Here is a 22,414-nt window from a genome sequence, read left to right as displayed (position 1 = left end):
CCTCTCTGGGCCTCCCTGTCCTCAATGCCAAATGAAAGGCTTGGACTACGTAAGTTGAGGAGCTAGGCTGCATCTCTGTGTTCCCAGGGCAGGGTCTAGGGAAGGCAAGGGGGTAGCTGGGACTGTCAGGGACAGAGCAGACTTTATAGACAGGCCATTCCCCTCACTATGAGAGGCAGGCGCTTCTCCAGGCTGCAGGGGAGAGGCAGGGGAGGAGCAGACTTTGCTCTCTCTTCTCAGTGGCCCCCAGAACCTGGGGCAGGGATGCTGACATTGGGGTGAGGTGCCGGAGACCGGGGCATGCCTCCTCCTGCAGGATGCCCCTCAACCCAGTGCACAAGGGCTGGGCACGTGTGGCATCACTTCGCAGTCCTGCATTATTCAGAGGAAGCTCCGAGTGCCAGGCCTGCAGCACTGAGAACAGGCCAAGTGCTGCTGAGAAGGGCAGCAGTGCCAGCCCCTGGGGAGCAAGGCGCCCAGGTCGCAGCCACACCAACTTACCAACGGCCGTGAGGAAGAGCCCAGCCTGGTCAATGGGCATACTCCCTTCCTCGTCGTAGTAGTTGACAGTGACCTTGGCAGGGAGGGGCGCATTGGGAGGGAGAGAAGAGTAGAGATCACAGATCACGGGCAGGAAGATCTGCAGTGACCACCCTCCCTGACTCACGCCTCCCAGCCTGTCCAGTCAGTTCTCCCCAAACCTCCAAACCCTTTCCTCCAGGAAGCATTCCTGGGTTGATGGGCTGCTTCTCCCAAATTATCCAACACATGGGGAGCTCCCCTCCTCTCAGAGGGCATGCAGGGTCCTGACTGCTTACCTATAGCCCCTGGTGCATTCTGTTGCCTAGGGGGGTCCCCACCCCCCTCTGGTATCTGCCACAATATATGACTCACTCCTGCTGAGCAACCAGGGGGCAGGGCTGAGGTTGTTTTCTTTGAATAATGGCCAGTGCCATCCCTGCCAGGGGGCGCTGGGTGACGTTCATAATTAGAGAACCCGGTGAAGAGATGTCTCAGCTTCACACTTGCCCTGCTGCATGGGCACTCAGCACCCCACTTAATACAGGATGAGGCCAAGGACATTCGGGGCTGTAACTTCTGGTGACTCTAATATATCACTCAGCAGCCCTCAGCTTTAACCTTCTACGACGCCGTCATTCCACGGTCTGGCCCTGAGCTTCCAGGACAGGTGCCACCAGCCACAGGTGGGACCTGAGCACAGAAACGTGGCAAATCTGACTCGAGATGCGCCCTAAGTGTGATACAGACTTGGGATGAGAAAGAACGTACACTAGCTCATTAATTTTTTTTTTTTATGTTGGCATCACGTCCAAAGAATACTATGGTGACATATCGAGTTAAGGAAAATACATGACATGACTAAGGAAAATTCATACTAAGGTGAAGCCCACCCATTTCTTCCTGTTCTTTCAGTGTGGCCACGAGGAGCCTGGCACTGACACGTGTGGCTCACGCTCTGTTTGTACCGGACGGCGCTGCTCTAGCCCAGGCCCCGGTTCCCGCGGCCCCCGGAGGACCGCCCCGGCCAGGGTACCTTGTCACTGCTGGCCTCCGTGCTGGCCTGGCTCATGGTGACCCGCAGCGTGGTGCTGGGCGACAGAAGCCAGCGCTGTTTGCCGTTGGTGGCCACCTCCTCGGCCTCCCCATCGCGCACCACCTCCACCCGCACCCGCTCCGAGTGCTTCAGGCTGAAGGTCTGGGCCTCAGCTGGGGCCGCGCTGTAGGGAGACAGAGAGAGCGGGTCATGGGGTGGGGGACCGAAGGGCAGGTGGGACAAGGGGCTCCCAAAAGAGTCCTGGGGGGGGTAGGACTGCAGGGACCTCCCGGGTTGTCAGGTCTGGGGGACCCCCAAGGACCCAGCTGCACCACAATAGCCTGGTAGGGGGGAGGGCGCTTGGTAACCGTAGAGATTCCTTGGGCCAGTCTTGTACCCACTGAGTCAATGTTTGAGGGCAGGGCCTGGGATCTGAATTTTTTTTTTTTTTAAGATTTTAATTATTTATTCATGAGAGACACACAGAGAGGGAGGCAGAGACACTGGCAGAGGGAGAAGCAGGCTGTCTGTGGGGAGCCCGATCTGGGACTCGGTCCCGGGACCCCAGGATCATGGCCTGAGCCGAAGGCAGATGCTAAACTGCTGAGCCACCCAGGGATCCCCAGGGATCTGAATTCTTAACAGGCTCCCTCATGCTTCTGATGCCAGCCATGTAGGGCCCTAAGCATGTGGATATTGAGACCCAGACCAAGAAATGAATCTGCTCCAAAGGCAGTGCCCACCCCCGATCCAGAGTCAGCTAAAGGGCAGGAGGCAGGCGTCAAAGCGCTGGCTTTGCCCAGCAAAGGAGCCTGGAGCTTGGGTCCTCAGGGGGCGAGGGTGGGCTGGCTCTGTCACAGGATCCCTCCGTCCTGCCACACTTTCTATCCCAGCTCAGAGCTCCCCCTCTGAGAGTCATTCCTTGGGGTTCTGGAGTGGTTTTCTATCCATTGGTGACCTTTGGAATTCTCGAGAAGCCATTAAGATTTCAGGGCGGGGAATGGGCTGCTCTGATTGGGTTGCTCTGCACGTGTGTGACTCCCAAATCCACATGCCGAAGCCCTGACCCCAGACCCAATTGCTTGTGCAGATAAGCCTTTCAGAAGGTCGAGTTAAATGAAGTCACGATCACGAGGTCCGATCTGAAAAGACTGGTTGCCTTCTAAGAAGGGGAAGAGAGATGTTTCTCCTTCGCCCTGGTGAAGGCCAAGCGAGTGCAGGTGGGAGAGCAACCGCCTGAGAGTCAGGAAGAGCTCCCACCCCAACCCGACCACGCGGGCCCCTGACCTCAGACTTCCAGGCTCCAGGACTGTGAGAAATACATCTCTTTGTTTAAGCCACCCAGCCCACGGTGTTTGCCACTGCCCAGGACATTGGTATAGGGGAGGTGACAGGAAGGACAAGGAGACTGGGGGAGGACGGTGCCCAGGGCGGACAGTTTTGCTAAATCCAGCCCCCCGGTCTGAAGATTTCCAGAGGCTAAAGAGGGCTCAGAGGGATTTAGGGGGGATTCTCATGGGATTTGGGACTCAGACATAGGTACAAATGTCTGCCTCAAAGACACATCTGCTCTTCCGAGGGCCTGGTGCTCCTGGGTCCCAGAATAGTTCTCCACTATGATTAGGCATCAGAATCGTGAGGGGGTGCAGTCTAAATCTCCAGGGCTTTCTTTTTTAAGGCCGGAGATTTGTGGATCCTTTCCCTGGAGAGTCTGGCCGGCAGGGCGGAGGTTCGGCAGGGGCAGCTGAAGATGTGAGCAGTGGCCAGGGGTCAGGTGAGAGGTTTACACCAGTGGTTCTCAAAGCTCAGGAGCATTACCTGGAAGGCTCGTCTCCCCGCAGATTCTTGGCCCCCTCCTCAGAGTTTCAGATTCAGTAGGTCTGGAGTGGGGCCTGAGAATTTGCGTTTCTACCGTTTTTAGGAACTGTTGGTGATGCTGGCCCAGGCCTATGCTTCGAGAACCACTGGTCTAGACATTCAGCAGTGCGGTCTGCTGGTTAGAGCCCAGGGGTGGCCAAGGCCATGGGTGGGAGTCAGGCAGGGTCTCTCTGGCCCAGGCCACAGGCTGCAGGGGCTGCTGGCAAAGCCCACTGGTCTGGGACACTGTAGAGAGAGTGGGAAGCGGCCTGACAGTCCACACCCGGGGCTGGGAGAGGAGCTTGAAAAAGAAGCTCAGGGCCACTCTGTTTCTCGTCCGTCTGCCCCCTTCTCAGTCCATCACGGGGCCACGGGGCTGGTCTGAGGCTGGACACTTGTTGGCAGTGGTCGGCTGCCATTTGTCCATACCCATCTTTGGGAGAAGTGGGGCTTCAGTAAAACCCTAGATTGGGGATACTTTTCCATAAGATGTGGGTGTGAGCCCAATTTTGCCACTGAGCTGCTGAGGGAGATGGGAGTGTGCTCCTCGCACCTTCTCAGTGTCCCTCTGCTGACCTAGAAGAAACCCACCCACCCACCTGCTGTCCTACAGGCTTCATCCCTCATCCCTCATGGGGCAAGGGCTGCATTTAGTCTTAGGGTGTTGCCATGGGGTACCTGCTCTCCTCTGGAGTGCAAGTCCCTAAGGCCAGGGTCTGGCCCCTTCCATCTCTCCTCCTCCAGAGTCGAGCACAGGGCTGGCCACATTACACACCCCCCAACAAAGAGGGCAGAGCTGAGCGGGATAGAGGTGAGCCTTTTAGAAGCGCCTGGCAGCAGTGCCCAGACGGCACATGCATAGAACGCTGTCAGGTGGCACATAGATGCACAATCAAAAAGGAGATTTATGTATTTATTAAATGTATTATCTTCTATGGCAACTGGTAAAGAATCGCCACTTATGGTAATGATAAAAGATCTCCATTTATTTATTTTTGAAAGGAGGCTCCGTGCCCAACGTGGGGCTCGAACTCATGACCCTGAGATCAAGAGTCACATGCACTTCTGACTGAGCCAGCCAGACCCCCACCCCCATAAGATCTCCACTTAAAGTAATGAAATATGAGTCGATGTAAAGAAAAGTGTTAAGTTATTAGTGCTACAGGTGGAATACGGCTTTCAGAAGAGTCACGAGTCTGAGCAATGGTGGGTGGGCTCGGGTCAGGGAAACAGGCCTCTCTAGTGGAAGTCCCAGCTTTGACCATCAACTTGCTGGGTGGCCTCGGGCAAGCCGCTTTCCCTCTGTTTCACCGAGTGTAAAATGGGGGCACAGCACCAGGTAGGGGTGGTGGCTGGTACCCGGGCAGCTCAGAGGGGGCAGGTCCCGGACACAGGGCTGAGGAGGGGGACATGGAGAAGCTGGGGATCTCTTGCCTGGGCCCCCCTCCACTTTCAGCAGCGCCTAACTGGGACTTCACCTGGTTTTATGTATTGGGTTTCTGCATACAGTTCTATTCAGAAAAAAATGCTCTAGAAGCTGGCAGGCAGGGCAGGATGAGTCTTAAGACTCGACTCTGACCGTAGCGGCTCTAGATGATGCTTCCTGTCACCTGTGTTCCTCTCGGCAGCGAGAACCTGGAGGAGGCCCCAGAGGCTCCGGGGGTTAGCGTCTGGTCCACATGGGAGCTCCGGGGCCCCACACCCTCCTACCCCAGCTCCAGCCCTGCTCTGAGCAGAGCAAACAGCTCTCCTTGGGGCGGCTCTAGCAGAAGCAACAAAGGCACCATTGTCCCCTGCGGAGCCTGCCAGAGGCCTCCCGGGAAGAACCTCTCAGGACTCATCCCCCAGAAACCGGAGAGCCAGGGGCGGGGGCACCTCGACTGTCCCTGGAGGCTGCAGGGAGGGGGTCCAGGATGGTATCGAGGGAGCCAGCGGGGACACAGGCAGGGGCCGTGACAGTGGCCATGGCTGCTGAAGATACTGTGCACAGGACAGGCTGCCGGTCCCTGGGACCACATGGTTCCCAGAGCCCAGGACAGGGCCACGCTCCATACAGACTTGGGGGAAACGAATGAACGATGGATCCCATCCTTCCTGGTTTCCCAAACCGTATTACTAGAAGGATCAAGAAAAATGAAACCCGATTGCTTGTTGGCTTGAAAACACTCAGTAACTCCTGGTGCCAGCCGATACAGCAGACACTGGTGCCCGTCCGGTGACATTCAGCCACTGGGCCTCAGCTTCACCCTCCAGCCTCATCCCCCCCGACGCTGCTCCAGCTCACTGTACACTCTGCACAGGTGGTTCCCTCTGTCCTTTCCCCTGACTTCTCTACCGGGCAGCGACCAGCCCTCATAAAAGACCCAGCTCAATCCACTTGTCTCCATCCGTGTTTTTTTTCCCCTTGTGGCTGTTGGATCCCAGAAGGTGGGGGTTGTCTCTTTTTTCTCTTTCAGCCTCCGGCCCAGTCCAGGCCCAGGGCGAGTACAAGCATTGGCTGAAGGAAGGGCGGGGAGAGCAGGGCTTGCTCATGTGGTCACTCACGCCCTCAACACCTACTGACGGAGCACTTACTATGTGCCAGGCCCAAGAGAACCGGCTCCCCGGGCCCACGGAGCACGTGTTCTAGGGGAAGAGAGAGACGTTCAGTGGACTACACAGCGGATGACAATGCGGCTTTGGCTGTGAGAATGGCTCTACTATAGAAGCAGGGAGTGCCTTGAAGCCCTGGCCTGCAGGTCAAGGAGGGCTTCCTGGAGGAGGTGGCACTGGAGCTGAGGTCTAACCCTGGACTCTGAAGGACAGCAAGAATTAGCTAGACCAGTGGATCTTAGATTTGGAGCGTGCATCAGCATTACCTTAAGGGCCTCGTAAAATACAGGTTGTGGGACCATCCTGTCTCTGACTCGCTGCTCTGGGGCGGAGCCTGAGACACGTGGTTTACATTTCTTTTTCTCCCCTAGATTTGCAGAGGAACAATCGACAAATATAATTATATATATTTAAAGTGTCCAGCATGATGACTTGCTATATATCCACATTATGGAATGAAACCGCATTCCTTTCTTTTCTCGGTTTTGTAACTCATTTGATGGCAAATTAACAACGGTTACCTTCAAAAGTTATGACCCCAAACGTGCTATCATTTCTCGAGGGTGATCGGATACCTGGAATCATAGACAACTTCCCACAGAAGAAGCTCGATATAAGTCAGAGTTGGTGTATCACTAGCATTTATAAAACCCGGCCTAGGGAGGGAACGAGAACCGGCGACACACGCACGGTCTTAACATAGCGAACATTTAGTCTGGAAACTGTGTTTCTAACAAGTTCCCAGGTGCTCCTGCTGCTGCTGATGTTGCTGGTCCAGGGACCATAGTTTGAGAACCAGCGAATTGGACAAAGAGAGGAGGAAGAGGAGCAGAGATTTCCAGGCAGCAGGGACAGCCTGGGTGGGGGCCGAGGTGGACATCAGCCCGGGGCGTTGGAGGCAGCGGGGATCGGTGTGGCCGCAGTAGGTGAGCAAGGGGGAAGGAAGTGGCAGGAGGAGAGGACTCGGCTCGTGGCGGGGAGCTGGCCTTTCCACCTGAGGGCACTGAAGGCTTCTGGACTTTTTTTGGGGGCGGGGGGTCATGGTTGTTTCTGCACTGCAGGCAGATCACCCAGATGCAGGGTGGGGCATGCATTTCAGGAGAGCAACACTGGAAGTGGGGGACTGAGGGCGAAGGTGACCGCAGCGTCCGGGTGAGTCATGACAGTGGCATGGGATGCGGTGGTGGCCATGGAAATGGACAGAAACGGCCAGTTGGTTGGTGTCAAACACAGGCGCTTTGAGCAAGACTGGAAAGCAGTGTCAGGGTAGAAGAGGATGTTTACTGAGTCTGGCCCAAGGGAACAGGCTCTGTGATCTAACATCTGCTCAGCCCCGCACATGTCCCATGGCCTCTGGGGAGCCAGTCGGCCTCTCCGGTCTTCACTCACTCGGTGGTGAGGGTCACCAGCTTGGCCTCGCGGGGCTGGGGTGCCCACTCAGCCGCAGACTTGAGGGCATGACGTGTCTGCTCCTAGCTGGCGCCTGGCCCTCTCGGCTTATCCATCTGTCCCGGGCCTCGTTAACACCAGCCAGGGATCACCCCGCCTCCCCCAGTGAACCCAGCTCCTGGCAGCCTGGGTGTGACATCCTGCCCTCGGGTCTTTGCAGGAGTCTGAGGGGGTTCGTGGGTGCCAACCTGGCATGCAGGCCCATGGCGAGCACCCTGAAGGGGAGGGATGAGGGGAGGAAGGCAAAGCCTCAACTTGGCAGGATGGGGGCTGGAGCCCTGAGGTGGGTAGCTGCCCTGGACGGGGGATGCGGCTATCTTCAGCCGGCCCCCCTTCTCTGCCTGGTGACCTCAGCCGCCTCTCACACCAGGCTTCCAGCTGCCCGTCTCCTTACGGCAGAAACAATCTAATCTGCGGTCACTCCCTCCCCGGACACCTTCAGTAACCCCCCGCCGCCTGTGTAACAAAGTCTAACACGCGAGCCTGGCAGTCGAAGCCCTGGTTTGAGCTCACTGACTCTCAGCCCTACACTGTAGGCCACTGAGTCTGTGCCCTTTCTGCTCCCGTGTGTCCCAACTGCCCTGCCAGGTACCTCTGCTCCCGCGTGGAATGACCTGGTCACACCGTGAACCCCTGTCCCTCCTTACAGCTCAGTTGCCACCTCCTCCAGGAAGTCTTCCCTGATCCCAGCAGCCAGGACTCCTCCCTCCCTCCCCTTTGTTGGTGCTTTTAACGGCCCCTAAAACAAAGGTTCAACATTTCTCTCCCATGAGTGTTATGGATGCTTTGAAGCCAAAGCTCATTATTGTTTTAATAATGTTACAATAAGCCCAATACGAGTTCACGATAATGACTTTCTGAGGATTTAGCATGTGCCAGGGCCACCCGATCTCAGGCCATCCTTTTGAAACCCCATGAGGTCTGTATCAATATCATCCCCTTCTACAGATGAGCATGTTGAGAGCTGCAGAGAGTGAGCACCTGGTCCACGTCTCAGAGACAGTAGGGGCAGCGTGTGAGGTAAACTCAAGCTCTCTGAGCTCCATCCCAGTCTGGCTGCTGCCTTCCTGGGGGAGGATCCAGACCTTACAGTCTTCCCTAAAGGTCCTCTACTGGAGGGTGCGGGGATGTTGGGCCTGGCTCAGGAGCGGAGCAAATGAGAAGCCCTTAGGAGCCTGTAGAGCCCCCTACTTATTTTGGAGGTGGGGTCAGGGGCCCAGAGGAGGGACACCAAAGGCTTGGGTGAGTGACCTAGATAGGCAGGCTTGAGCCCATCACAGCCTGGCCACGGAGCCTGGCACAGTGGGCAGGCAGCGCTGCCTCTGAAAACTGGCCACCCTCACGGTCTCACAGGTGTCACCAGCTGCGGGGTGACACAGTGGTGAGCCTCTGCCACCGTGCTCCCCACCTGATGCAGGGCCCTCTGGGCAGGAACGGAAGGCTCTCGGGAACCCCAGCTCTGCAAGTGGCTGGGGGCTTGACACACAGGGTACTGGGTCCTCCTTAGGACCCTGTCACTCCCCAGGAAGCAGCCCGAAACCAGAGCCGAGGAACAGCTCCTGGCAAGACCTCCTTTTTAGGGTTGAGAGCGCTGGGTGCTGCCCTAATTTATGAGGCCACCTGACCTGGCCTGATTCCTCCCACCGTCATTCTCTCAGGAGCAAGCGCCACTCTGGCCAAGCTCAGCCACATGCCTTTGACCTTCCACTGGCCAGTCCGACAGTGCTCATCCCTTGAGGCTGGGGGTGGAGAGCTCAGCCCAGTGAGAGGCCAATCTACATGCATCACTGGCCACCTCCATCCATTCATTCAATGAAGGAGCCCTTCATTGACTTGAGGGCTGGAGGTATATGGGAGCAGGGAGGGCAGCGGGCGTGGAGGGGGACACACCCCCAACATAAGTCCCAGAAGGCAGCCTGGCAGAGTGGTCAGGGGCCCGGGCCCGGCACTGCCACCATTTACCTGCTGTGTCAACTTGGACAAACATTCTTTATCTCAGTTTCCCCAATTAAGGGGGCATAAAATTGTTGTGAGGTCTAAACACATGTAAATTATTAAATGCACGTGAGATGAGCACAGAGGGCGTTAGGAAGGCAGTCTGGGACAGAATAACTGTTCAGTAAACGTGAGCGAGTAATAGTAAGTAAATAAGATCTGCAAGGAGGAAAAATGGTACAGAGGTGGAGTGCCTGGGCTGTGAGGTAGGGCACCACGAAACGAGGGTAGTGACGAATGCTGCTCAGAGGGGCTGACGTCTGCGCTAAGCCTTGATGGATGAAAGGTCAGGCTTGCAGGAGTCTGAGGAATAGTACTCCAGGCAGAGGGACGAGCACATACAAAGGTCCTGTGGCACGAATGAGCTTGACCACTCAAGTGCTAACAGCATCCACCATGTGGCCAGAATGGAGTGTGTGCAGGGTAGTCAGTGAGAGATGGGATCGGTGAGGCAGGGGCTGGCCCTCTCCGGGAAGGGGGACACCATGGCACCCACTTCTCTAATGCTTCTAACGGGATCACAGACCCCCCCCCCCCAATCATCATTCTCCTAAGGATGCTTTCTAAAATACTCACACCAACCAAGGGACAGGGAAGAAGTCTAAGAGGAGTCCAGGGAGTTAGATGGTGAATTTTGATTCTCCAGGCTCTTCCCAAAGGTGGGGTACGTATCTGTCCTCCTCCCCGTTTTCCCAGCATTTTCCTAAGCCCGCTCCTCCTGCCCTGATACCCTCTTCCCATCTGTTGCCAGAAAGTGATGGGCGAAACCCAGTCAGGAAAAATGGCTGGTCAGCCTCTGCCTCGGGGCATCCCGGGGGCGGGGGGGGGGGGGGGATCACTCCCACCTCCCATCTCATCCTGAGGTCAAGTGTCACCAGGAAAATGCTGTGCAGAGGCAAGAGACAACCGTGAAGGTCATCCGTGCCCTGAAGCTCCTGCAGACTTTAGGAAAGAGATCCTGACCTTTCTCCACCAGACAGAAGGGGACACCTCTCACTCCCCCCTGGGCAGATGCACAAACCAAGGGAGGGACAGGAGAAGCTGTCTTCACGGCCCGTTTGTGGGTCAGTGGGACAGTCAGGCACAGAGTGATCGCCCCCGTAACTTGACTCCAAGGCTGCCCTTCCTCCGATCCCTCCCGGCTCTGGGGGTGTCTCCGCAGAGAAACCAAAGGGGAGAAAGGAGGGTGAAGCCAGCAGGGAGAAGCCACTCGTGCTGCGCCCCCTCCAGCTTCAAGCCTAAATCAGATAGGGACCTGGGCCAGCCCCAGGGAGGAAGCAGCTGCCAGGTAAAGGGACCGTCGGGGGAGATGGCGGCGTTAGGCAAGGCGTACATGTGCCAGATCTAAGATGCTTGGGGGAAGGAAACAGCAAGTACCTTTAACAACTGTCACAAAGTAAATGTCTAGAGAAAAAAAAAAAAAATCCTGACTTCCTTTTTTTCTGTGAATTTACTCATAGTTTACTGGAAACTAGCCCTCAGAATGTGCCCAGGTTGGGGCATCTCCCCCAAGGGGCCGGTGTGACTCAGGAGACCCACCAGACGGTCTGCTGAGGAACGGGGCAGGCGAGGTCCCCCCTGGGCTGCAGGACGGGGAGTCATGTGTGCATCTCAGGAAAGGCGGCCCACGCCCTTGGGAAGGAGGGGGGGTGGGTGCTGACATCTGTTCACTCACTCGGGAGGTGAAGAGGCCAAATATACTCCCTTACTAACAGGGCATAGGGTCCACCAGGCCTTGTCGGAGACCCCGGGGGGCATCATGTGGGGTCTACAGTTGGAACCTGTGCCTGGGTCCAAAGGACTCCGTGGGAAGTGCGGGGCTGAAAGGGGGTGGGGGAAGCGAGTATGGGCAATGGAGGGTGCAAGAGACGCAGGCCGGCCGAGAGGGTCACCCTGTTCAACTTGCTAATTTTAAAGTCACACAGTGGAGGTTAAGAGCGTGGGCTCTGGGGTGCCTGGGTGGCTCAGTGGTTGAGCCCTTGGCCCGGGGCCTGATCCTGGAGACCTGGGATCGAGTCCCAGGTCGGGCTCCCTGCAGGGAACCTGTTTCTCCCTCTGCCCGTGTCTCTGCCTCTCTCTCTGCATCTCTCATGAATAAATGAACAAAATCTTAAAAAAAAAAATTAAAAGAGCATGGGTTCTGAGTCAGATCTGGGCCCGAGTCCTGTGTGACATGGGGGCACTAGTCTCACTTCTCTGAGCCTTGCTTCCCCATCTACAATATGGGATAATCTCAGCGTGACCCCCAAGGTCTGTGGTGAGGAAGACACAAGATAAGGCGTCTGGTTTCTAAGTGCTCACTACTATCCCTGCTATTATTAATACTGACGCTAGCTCTTACTGCTACAGATGCCAGCGGCGACAGGAGCAGTCACAGTCCCGTCTCCTTCGTTCTGGAAGACGCTTCCTTCTAATAGACCAGTGGCTCTCAACGGGTGGTGATTTTGTCCTCCTGCCAGGTGTCCGATGGCAGGGGGGCTGCTCCTGGCATCTGGGGGTGGGAAGCCAGGGCTGACGCTAAACACTGTACAAGGCCCAGGACAGCCCCCCATGACAGAGGATTATCTGGCTCCAAATGCAGTAGCGCCGGGGTCAGAACCCCTGCTCTAGGCCTGTCCTGTTCAGGACATGTGGATATCACGCTAAAATTCAGCGAATCTGCCTGGAGATGTGCCGTAAGTATAAAACACATGTTGAATTTCAAAGGCTTAGTATGAAAAAGACAATGTGAACTATCTCATTAATCATCTTTATATTGATTATATATCGGAACGCTAGTATTTTTGGATATACTGGTTTAAATAAAATATACTATGGAAATTAATTTCACATATTTTAATCCTAAAAAATGTGGCTGCTAGAAAATTAAAATTTACACAAGTGGCTCTGTTTGTGGCTGGCACTCTCTTTCTGCTGGACAGTGCTGGTCTACACTGCGCTCCTTCTCTTGGGGGTGGTGGAGTCTTCAGTGAAGCGCAGCTGGGAGATGTGGGTCGTGGTGGCAGTGGCCGCTTTCTTGAGAAAGGACAAAGGGATCATCACACCTCTGCCCCCTGCCAGAGGGAGGGTGAGTCCACACCTCCTCGCTCAGTGCCCCTGCTGGGGCTGGGCCTCTCTCTGCCAGGACAGGGGAGGGCAGGAGGCCCGAGCCCGGCCCCCCTCTTTTCTCCCCATCCCCCCACTGGAGGCACCATGCCAGCAGTTCGGGCTGCAGCAAAAATGCCCCAGTGAACAAACAGGCGGGTATAGGGACAGCTGAGGCTTACAGACCTGAGTGCACTGGCTCCCAGCCCACTCCCTGGCAGTGCCCAGTTTAGGACTGGGGGTGGGGAAGAGAGGTCTGGACCACACTCCCCTGCTGTGTTATGACCCTCAGAAACCACATTTGAGGTTTCCATGTGGACGACTGAGGCCAAGGGCAGATGAGCAGAGAGGGTCCCTGGTCTGTGTGGTGACAGGGCCCTTTGCCCTCACAGGAGGCTGGGGCCTAATGATATCGGCATGGCCAGTGCCTGCTGAAAAGGTGGCAGGAGACTGGCTGGGCAGGGCTGCCAGGGCCACAGGAGGTGACAGAGAGGATGGGCTGGGGAGGGTGTGTGAGAAGACACGGGGATGGGATTTGGTGAGGGCCTGGGGGAGGCAGCTGTGCTCCAGATGACAGAATGACTTGGAAACGATAAGCCACGTTGGCACCTCCAGCTCAGCTCAAGGCACAGAGAGCTTAGGGGAGCTGCCCAAGGGTATCAGCATGGGATCCCACCTGAGAGTCCTGAATGCTCCCCTTGTCAGCACTGACCCCTCCCCCTCCGGCAAGGGGGAGCATTTCACATGCTCTGATCGAATGTTTATGATCCTGTGGGGACCCTCTGCACCCCTTTACTCACACCAGCCACACCTTCGCAAGGATGCCCCACAGAATACCGGCGGTGGACCACTGACTTGCCCGCTTCCTGGGTGCCGGGGGCAGCGGGGAGGGGCATGACCTCAATTCCCCCACCCTGTGTCCTGCCTCCGCATCAGAAATCCTACACTCCACCAAAGTTTGGGCGCAAGAGAAGAGGGGGAGGAAACAGGGTCCAGAGTCAGGGGCGGCCTTCTGCCAAAGACCCTGCCTCTGCACCCTCCAGCCTGGCATATCAAAGTCCTCCCCAGCCCCAGGGTGAAGTCAGGGGAAGGCATTCGGGGACAAGCAGCTCACAGCCAGTGCCTGGGGACAGGCCACCAGCAGCAGCCCCCACTGGGCGAAATTGGAGCCTGAGTATCCCCCAGGGCCAGATCCCGCCCCAGGGCAGCTCCCCTCTGGCCTGGCCCCAGCCCGCATCCGGGCAAATCCTGGAGGAAGCTCATCTGAGGTGGGTGGTGAGTCAGAAGGGTCTGAGGGGAGGGGGAGGGTGGAGGGGAGAGGAAGGGGGAAGAGCAGGGGTCCCCTGGGGTGTCCTGGGAGAGGGCCTGGGGAGGGTCAGCCCAGGGAAGACTGGGGTCCAGGGGAGGGGCTCTGGGAAAGGAGAGACGACGGAGCTGGGTCTGTGTCAGGGTCTCAGGATTTCGGGGAGGCTGCCAGTGTGGGGGCGGCCAGGTTTCTGGGTGTCTTAGGATTTCTGGGTGCAGGGGCCTCGGGATGAGGAGCAGCTGGCGCTGGAGGAAGGCGGTCGCGTCCCCAGCCCCGAGGAGGGCCTCCGGGTTTCTGGGGCCGAGAGGGGGGTGTCGGGCCGCGGCGGGCCCCCGCTCACCTGTACACATCCGTCCAGAGGTAGGTACCCAGCACGTACACCGCCTCGACGCGGCTCCCGTACTGCAGCCGCACGGTCCTCTCGCGCAGCATCTTCCCGCAGCGCAGAGCCGGGCCTCGCTGGTCGGGGTCGGGGTCGGGTCGGGGTCGGGTCGGGGTCGGGTCCCGCCGGGGCACCTGCCGGAGCACCTGCCGCACAGGTGCGCCCACTCCCGCGGCGGCGGCCCCGCGCTCCGCCTTATCTAGGGCCGGGGGGCGGGGCGGGCGGGCGGCCTCCTCGCGCAGTGGGCCGCGGGCCCGTCCGTCAAGCGTGGCCACGCCCCTCGCTTCCCGCCCGCGCCCCCCGCCCCGCCCCCGCCCGCCCGCGACCCGGGTGAGGTCGGCGGTTGCCAATTTCCTCCCTCCCTCCCTCCCTCGGTTGCTTCGCTCCCTCGGCTCCCTTGCCGTGGGCTCCCGGCCACCGGGCCCAGGACGCAGGGCCACTGCCCCCTCCGGGCGCCCCCAGCTTTTCAGGGCGGATCGTGCAGCGGCGGTGGGGCGGGGACGGGAAGCGATGGGAGCCCAGGGCGGTGGGGGGTGGGCGCCCAGCCTGGGGTCCCGACCTGAGCCTTCCCTAACGGGGCGTTGGCAAAGTAAGGGCACGGGAGCAGAGGGCGTGGCCAGGAAGCCAGATACAGGCTGAGGTCCCCTGCACCCCCAACCACCCACCAGGGTTAGGGTGAGGACTGGGGACGGAGGGGTTGGCAGGGGCACCCAGCAGCCTCCAGGGTCAGAATGCCCAGCCAGGGCCTCGCGGGGTGGGGCGCTTCTTCCACCAGGAGTGGTCAGGTGTGGGGGTGAGAAGGGCCATCCTGGCTGTGGAAGATGGAGGAGCCCCTGGGGCCGGGGGGGGGGCTGGAGGCCGCTGGCGAGGAGGGCATTGATGGGAGCAGCGTTTGTGGACTGAATATGGATGTTCTGGGGATGGACAGTGAGGAAACCCGTTCTGGCTTGGGCCACTGGGTAAAGGAGGGTGCCACTGCAGGGGCCAGTTTGTGTTTTGGGGGGTACAAGGTGACATCCAGTGGGTTCGGTCCCCACCCCCGTCTCAGACCTTTCCAGCCCTAAAGCTAAGCCAGGGCCTAGTTAGATAATTCAACCAGGTGTGAGTAAGTGGTCCTCTGTAGAGGGGACAGGAGCCGGGGGGTGGACGGTGGACTGGGATGGGTAAGGGGACAGGTTACAAGAAGGACGGGGTGGGGGCAGGCTGGAGGGGGGTGCATGTTTCAGAAGGGGGTAAGCTTGCTGGGGGAATAAGAGCCCTGGGGGGCGGTGCAGGGTGGAGGCTCACAAGTTCCCCGGGGCTGAGACACACCCAGCCTCTGACCCCAGTGGCCTTTTGAGGAGGCCCAAATTAGGAGGTGGTGATGAGCCCAGCTGCTGGTGGGTGCCAGGATCTGGGAGGAATGTGGGTAGACAAAGGGGAAGGTCTGAGTTGGGCTGGGGGCGGGACACCCGCCCACAAAGGCTCACAGACCCAGGGAGACGCTGGTAAATTTTGAAGGGCTCCTGGCAGTGCCAAGTGAGTGCACCATCCATCAGGAGGCAGCTCGAGCATAGTTACCTGCCAAAGAGGCAAAAACGTGTGCACCCTGGAGCTGGCTCTGAGGGTCCCCCCCAGGTGGGCTCTTGTCTGGGCATCCCTCTACTGGAATTACATTTGAGTCCCTACTTCATGGCAGATACTTGGCAGATGCCAGGGTTCCCACCTTCCCGGGGATCACAGAGCATGACACCCTCATCTCACCCACGGGGCAACGAGGGCCCAGAGTGGGGGGGTTGGGAAGGGACTCAGAACCCCTACTGAGGCCCTGGCAGGTCACAACAGTGATAACGTCAAGCAAGCGGTGGTGATTGCCAGGAGAGAAGGAGTAACAGCGGGCCCTTAATGCGTTCTTTCTGTGTGCCAGGCACTGTTCCAGCGGCGCTTTTCATGTATTAGAATTAGATCATTGTACCCTCCCGATAACCCCGCCGCTTTGCAGATGAAGAAGTGAGCTGCCCAAAGGTTAAGGAATTTGCCCTCAGACTCCCAGCTCCCAAGAGTGGCAGGGCCGGGGTAGGAGCTCGCATGGCCCTGGGGGCAGGGGGGCTGGGGCAGGGACAGAGCAGGTAAGAGCAGAGAAGGAACGTGTTTTTTTTTTTTAAGATTTTATTCATTCATTCATGAGAGACACACAAGAGAGGCAGAGACAGGCAGAGGGAGAAGCAGGCTCCCTATGGGGAGCCCGATGCGGGACTCGATCCCAGGACCCTAGGATCACAACCTGAGCTGAAGGCAGATGCTTTGCAGGTGCCCTGGGAACGTTGTCTCTTAATTGGTAGTTGAAGAAACACAAATTCTAGTTCCTTGGTGGGGACTGCCTCTGTGGGGCCCTGGACAATTCGCCCTGCCACTTGGTGCCTCATTTTTGTCATCTGTGAACGGCTGACCTCTCAGCATAGATGTGAGGATGGTGTTAAATGAGACCATGTGTGGAAAACACAGTGCCTGGCACAAGCAAGCACTCAAGAGATGAAAGTCCCTCTCCGTAAAAAAGCCCAACCTGGACCCGGTGGACCCACTTTCGGGGTTCCTGCCCCTGGCTCAGGGCCTGCGATGGGTGTTGGGCTGCAGTGGCTGGTTGGTGTGAGGGGAGCCTCCCGGTGCCCAAGGGTTTAAAATAGCTGAAGTGGTCACAGCTGTTGGTGGATTCAGGGCCGGAGGTCTCACGCATCACGGCTGCTCCCACCGCTCCCCCGGGGGCCCGGAAGAGCCGCGGGGCATCTCATTGTGCCTTTTGGGGAATGCCAACAAAGAGCAGGCTTAGCTTGGGTCAGTTCCTGGCACTGATCCGCACCCCACGCCCCCAACTCTGGCTCCTGTCAAGTGTGTGGCTGGAGAGCCTGGGCTGGGAGGGCTCCTGTGAGCTGTTCCGTGCTGTGATCCTTTCCCGGGGGTCTGTCTCCCTGTGCCAGGCCTTGGGGAGGTGACTCGGACATCTCACGGGCCTGCTTTGAGGAGAGTGACAGCTCACCGAGGGCATCGTTCATGCAAGAATTTCAAAAGAAAGAAACATACAAGTAATGCCTGCTTATTACAGAAAAAGAAAAAAGAATATGATCACCCATGACCTCAGGACCAGAGACACCACTGTTCACTTTTTTTTTTGAGTACGGTCTTGCAGGGCCGGCCTGACGCAGTCCAGTGCTACTGTGGGTGACAGTGCTTGCGGGCTGAGCCCTTAGGCTCTGCCAGGAGCCGCTCTGAGGGCTTTGCACCTTTTAGCTCATTTAATCCTCCAACAACCCTGTGAGCTGGGAGCTATTATTATTCCCAATTTGCACAGAGGTACCAACTGGTCTGGCGGTGAAGAGCAGGCATGGCCTTTGGACTCGGCAAAGCAGGGGTCAAGTCCAGTTCTGCTCCTCACTAGCTATGGGACCTCTCTGGACCTTGGTTTCTTCTTCCTTATGGGAGACGCTGGCAGTGCCCAGCCGGCAGGGTTGTAAGGAATAACGAGGCGATACACATAGTAACGTGCTTAGCTCATCAGAGCCCAGTTCCAACTAAGTCCAGTAGATGATGGCTACTTTCTAGATGCACGTTTTGGACTATACGTGCTGCTCTATAACACACTTTTAAAAAGCCTCTGCAGTTTATCACAGCATGTATTCCTAAGGTCTATCATCATCCGCCTTTATATTGTCCAGAACTTCAGAGTTTGCAGATGAAACCGAGGTTCTGATTAGCCAAGGAGACTCAGACAGGGAAGGAGATTGGAGAGAGAGGTCACCCAGCTGGAGAGCAAACGGAAGAATGCAGAGCAAGGAGTGGATGATATTTAGTGAGCGCCACTGTGTGCCAGGCTGTACCAGGCATCGGGTGGTCTACGATGTAAAAACAGGTCGCTGTGGCCATTCTTGGGAAGGAGAGGGCAGGAGCAGAGGAGCGCCCTTGAGCACTGCTGGGGAGGAAGAACTTTTCTCTACCGTTCAAGATTCTTCTAGCTGGTCTAAATCAAACTGACATGAGACAGATTTTTTTTTTATGAGACAGATTAATGAGAGAAAAGCAAAGTTTAAGAGCATGTGTATCTACCTTCTGTATACATGGGGGAGACTCTGGGAAATGGAGTAACTCCCGAAGTGGCTGAAGTCATCGCCTTAAGTACCATGCCCAGCTAAAGACAAAAGAAGGGGCTGGGGAAGGGGCAGTCAGTTATGGGAGGTGACCAGGAAAAGCACAGGTGACAAGGGTCAGATTGTTATGCAGGTTTAAGTCCATGCTTTCTCCACTTATAGAGTTTCTAGAGATTTAGAGTCACTCCCCTATTCCTGGTACAGGGAGGGAGACACCCTTACACGTGGAGCTTCCCTTTTACACATTAAATGCCTCTTATGAAATGGTAACTTCTATCAGTTTTTAGAACTTCTCTTTTCTCTTGTGTTTGCAGTTTCTTAAAAAATAACCAGTTTAATGTAATCAATATGCCCCGAAGGCCTCCTATTATGGGGTGGCAAAATTTGCTCCCCTATATTACCACTAGGCCCCCTGAAGCCACTCAGGCAGATGCCTGAATCTAAGGCCAATCTATACAGAAATTCTGGAGGAGCCGCTGAACCAGGACTTGGGGACCCAGAGGAGTGCAGGGCTGCCTTGTAGATGAGGGGAGGGGGCCACGATCCTAGGTGAGACTTGAAGTGTGGGCTGCTGGGGAGGAGGAGTTGAGAAGCGTGTTCTGGACAAAGGCAAGTATACATCCAAGGGTCTAGTGAGTTCCATCTGGCCAATGTCTGGCCAACACTAGGTCACACAGTGCCTTCTAAGTCATAGGAAGGACTGTTGGCTTTATCTTAAGATTGCAGGAAAGCCTTGCAAGGGCCTTGAGACATGGCAAATGACTTGATGGGTGGTTTAGGAAAATCATTCTGGTTGCGGCATAGAGCTGGATTTGACAGGAATTTTTCTTCTTCTTTTTTTTTTTAAGATTTTATTATTTATTCATGAGAGACCACAGAGAGAGGCAGAGACACAAGCAGAAGGAGAAGCAGGCGCCCTGCGAGGAGCTTGATGTGGGACCCCAGGATCATGCCCTGAGCCAAAGGCAGACGCTCAACCACTGAGCCACCCAGGCATCCCTTGACAGGAGTTCTGACAGGAGGCCAGAGTGGGGAGGTGATGGGCCATCCGTCCTCAAGGCAGCTCCTCTGTGCCCAGGGACCTCCCCCCACTCTGCCCTCAAGAGCAGCTCCCGACGCCCTGGGTCTTTCCTTGCTCCCTCACGTCCCCTTTCTGCAGCAAAGCCCACCCCATGATCCCACTCTCTCAGAAGGGGTCTCTGGCCAGCCAGTGAGGGAGGGGCTCTGGGATGGGCCACTAAGTCCACTTCTGTCTCAGCTCTCAGGCCTGTTGCCATTCCACTCAGAGGAAGGGAAGGGCTGCTGTGATACATTTACACAGTGGCTTAAGCAATGCGGTCATTTCACCTTTAGTACCATAGCACTCAGGGACACCTGAGTGTGGGGGATGGGGAGAGGGAAAGATTGATTTTTAGAGGGTGGGGAGGGGCCAAGGGAGAGAGAGAGAGAGAGAGAATCTCAAGCTGACTCTCCACATTGAGTGTAGAGCCTGATATGGGGCCGATCCCACAACCCTGAGATGATGATCTAAGTCAAAATCAAGAGTCAGATGCTTAACCAACGGAGCCACCCGGGTGTCCCAAGAGATGCTTATTTTAAGAAATTGCTTCATGCTGTTATTGGGGCTGGCAATTCTGAAATTTGTAGAGTTGGACTGCAGGCTAGCTGGAAATTCAGGAAGAGCTGCTGTTCCTGTCTTGAGTCCGAAATCTGCAGGATGGAAACCCAGGCAGAGTCTCTATGTCACAATCTGGAAGCAGATTTGCTTCCACGAGAAACCTCTTTGGTCTTAAGGTCTTGGACTGATTGAATGGAGCCCACCGGCATCGTGGGGGTGAGCTGCTTTTCTCAAAGTCTGCTGATTGAAATGCTAAATCGTGTCTAAAAAGAAGACCTTGGGGCGCCTGGGTGGCTCAGTCGGGTAAGTGGGTAAGTGTCTGCCTTCAGCTCAGGTCATGATCCCAGAGTCCTGGGATCGAGGCCCCCCACATCGGGCTCCCTGCTCAGTGGGGAGCCTGCTTCTCCCTCTCCCTCTGCCTGCTGCTCCCCCTCCATGTGCTCGCACTTGCTGTCAAATAATTTTTTTTTTTAAATAAAGAGAATACCCCCACAGCAACATTTAGTTTAGTGTTTGACTAAACAATTGGCATCATAGTCCAGCCAAATGGACGCATAAAATTCACCATCACAGCGCCGAAAAGCAGGCTAAGGCTTTGGTTCACTAGGCCACCATCTACGGGGCACTGATTTCCTGCCAGTCATCCCTGCTACAACCTCAGAGGGAAGTACTTTCATTACCCTCATTTTACGTTTCCAAGGTACAATGACTTGCGCAGCATCCTGTCCCCAGTCCTTAAGATTCAAACGCAGGTCAGGGGGAGGACAGAGCTTGGATGAAATCCTCCACACCCCGAAAACAAAGCTGCAAAGGTAAATCCCAAGAGAGATGGATGTAATGGGCCAAATCTCTGAAAAGCTGCCAAAGGGCCAGAGAAAACTGACTCCGTCTATTTGTTGTGCTGCTCGGCGTGGCAGGCAGCCACCGGCCCACTGAGCCACCGAGCGTTTGATATGTGGCCAGTCCGAATGGAGATGTACGGTGAGAGAAAGGTACAGATTTTGGAGACTGTGCGTAATTAAAGTAAAAAAGATAATTTAAAAAATTGACTACATGTGCGAGTGATAATATTTTGTATATATTGGATTGGATAAAATATATTATTGAAATGATTTGTACCTATTTATTTTGATTTCCTTTTTTTTAATTTTGATTTTCAAAACAGCTGTTGGAGTTTTACTTTACGCGTGAGATGTGCATTTGGGGCTTGCATATTTCTGTTGGAAGTGCTGGTCTAGACTCTTCTAAACTGTTAGGCGGGGGCTGTGGCCGCCTTGCTCATGATGGTCGCTCCTGGGTTGAGCCTTTGTGCCTAAACGTTGGGTGAGGAGAGAGGAATGCCCTGGGGTTCTCAGGGGGCAGCAGGCTCGCGGGCAAGAAGTTTCGAAAAGGAAAAGGTGGCGGAGGAGGAAGAAAGGATGACCACGAGGTGGCACCAGAGCCCCAGCTTAGGAGCAGAGGCACGGTACCAGGGGACATTATGCTGCCCCATGGAGGAAGCCACCTGTCTCTGTCTTAGTGCCTTCCTTTAGCTTTTGGGATCCTCCCCTGACTGGGTGGTTGGAGTCGGGGTTTAAGGACTCCATTCGTGGGAGGTCAGTGGCAGGGACCCCCTCCCTGGACAGAGGGGCGGGGAGGGACAGCGACCTGCCCAAGGTCTCACGGTCTACCAGGTGCTCTGAGCCTCATCCTCTGGGTCCATCCTGTTGTCTTACCGCCTTGGTCCTGTGGGCCTGGTTGCTGATTCCTTCTAATAAGCACTTGATCAATAATCACTGAGCGTGCATCATCACTGGGCTGGGCCGGAGGACGGACGTGAGTCCCTCCTTACAAGCGACCTAGCAGGGCTGCCACAAGCACTTGCACGCGTGTGCACACACACCCCCCTTTTTATAAGAACTTCTTGGGCATCCACAGCTACCTGGAGGCAGGCGCTGTGATCATTCCTGCCACATCCCACACGTGGTTAAGCTCTCCATCTCCAGAATCAGTCCACCTGGATGAAATCCCAGCCCTGCCACCTGCTGGCTTCTGGGACCTTGGACAAGTTGTTTTACATGAGTCTTGGTTTTCTCAACTGTGAAATGAGGGTACCCGCGGCACCCACTTCCCAGGCTGTGGTGAGGTGGAGACGAGAGAAGACATAAAGAGGACCAGGCATGTAGCAAATTCTCGATTCATCTTGCTTGTGGTTTTAGGGGGCATCACGCGAGGCCTCTGCTGACCAGTGCTCCCGCAAAGGCATCAGCTAAGTACCAGGGAGGGAGGGCACAGGCCTGGGGTGGGTCCCCCGGACGTGTATCCTGCCAGAGAAATTTAGTGCAAGTTGTTTACCTGAGAGGCCGTCCCAGGAGGCACCAGTAAGGGAGTGAGGAGTTGAGGTAGGAAAGATTAGAGAGTCAGTGGGCAGAGTGGTGCCCAATTTGCCACTGTAGGCCCCTGCCGTTTGGGGTGTTCT

General features: G+C 56.3%; 1 protein-coding gene and 1 non-coding gene across 2 annotated transcripts in view; both read right to left on the bottom strand.

Moving 5' to 3' along the window:
• The window catches only part of PADI2 (peptidyl arginine deiminase 2), a 44,449-nt gene extending 30,057 nt beyond the window's left edge, over positions 1 to 14,392 (bottom strand). The window contains exons 1-3 of the mRNA XM_072828168.1: positions 14,179 to 14,392; positions 1,556 to 1,739; positions 502 to 574 (exon numbers count right to left, since the gene is read on the bottom strand). Of these exons, the coding sequence (XP_072684269.1) occupies positions 502 to 574; positions 1,556 to 1,739; positions 14,179 to 14,270 (349 nt within the window). The 5' untranslated portion in view covers positions 14,271 to 14,392. The remainder of the gene's footprint in view (positions 1 to 501; positions 575 to 1,555; positions 1,740 to 14,178) is intronic.
• Positions 6,632 to 6,757, bottom strand: LOC140634536 (small nucleolar RNA SNORA72). Its single transcript, XR_012031976.1, has one exon. It is a non-coding gene; the product is annotated as a small nucleolar RNA SNORA72 (small nucleolar RNA).
• Positions 14,393 to 22,414: the final 8,022 nt, after the last annotated feature.

The sequence above is a fragment of the Canis lupus genome, chromosome 5 (genome assembly GCF_048164855.1).
Source record: "Canis lupus baileyi chromosome 5, mCanLup2.hap1, whole genome shotgun sequence".
In the NCBI taxonomy this organism is placed as follows: domain Eukaryota; kingdom Metazoa; phylum Chordata; class Mammalia; order Carnivora; family Canidae; genus Canis; species Canis lupus.
This window is presented reverse-complemented; position numbering and strand designations above follow the sequence as displayed.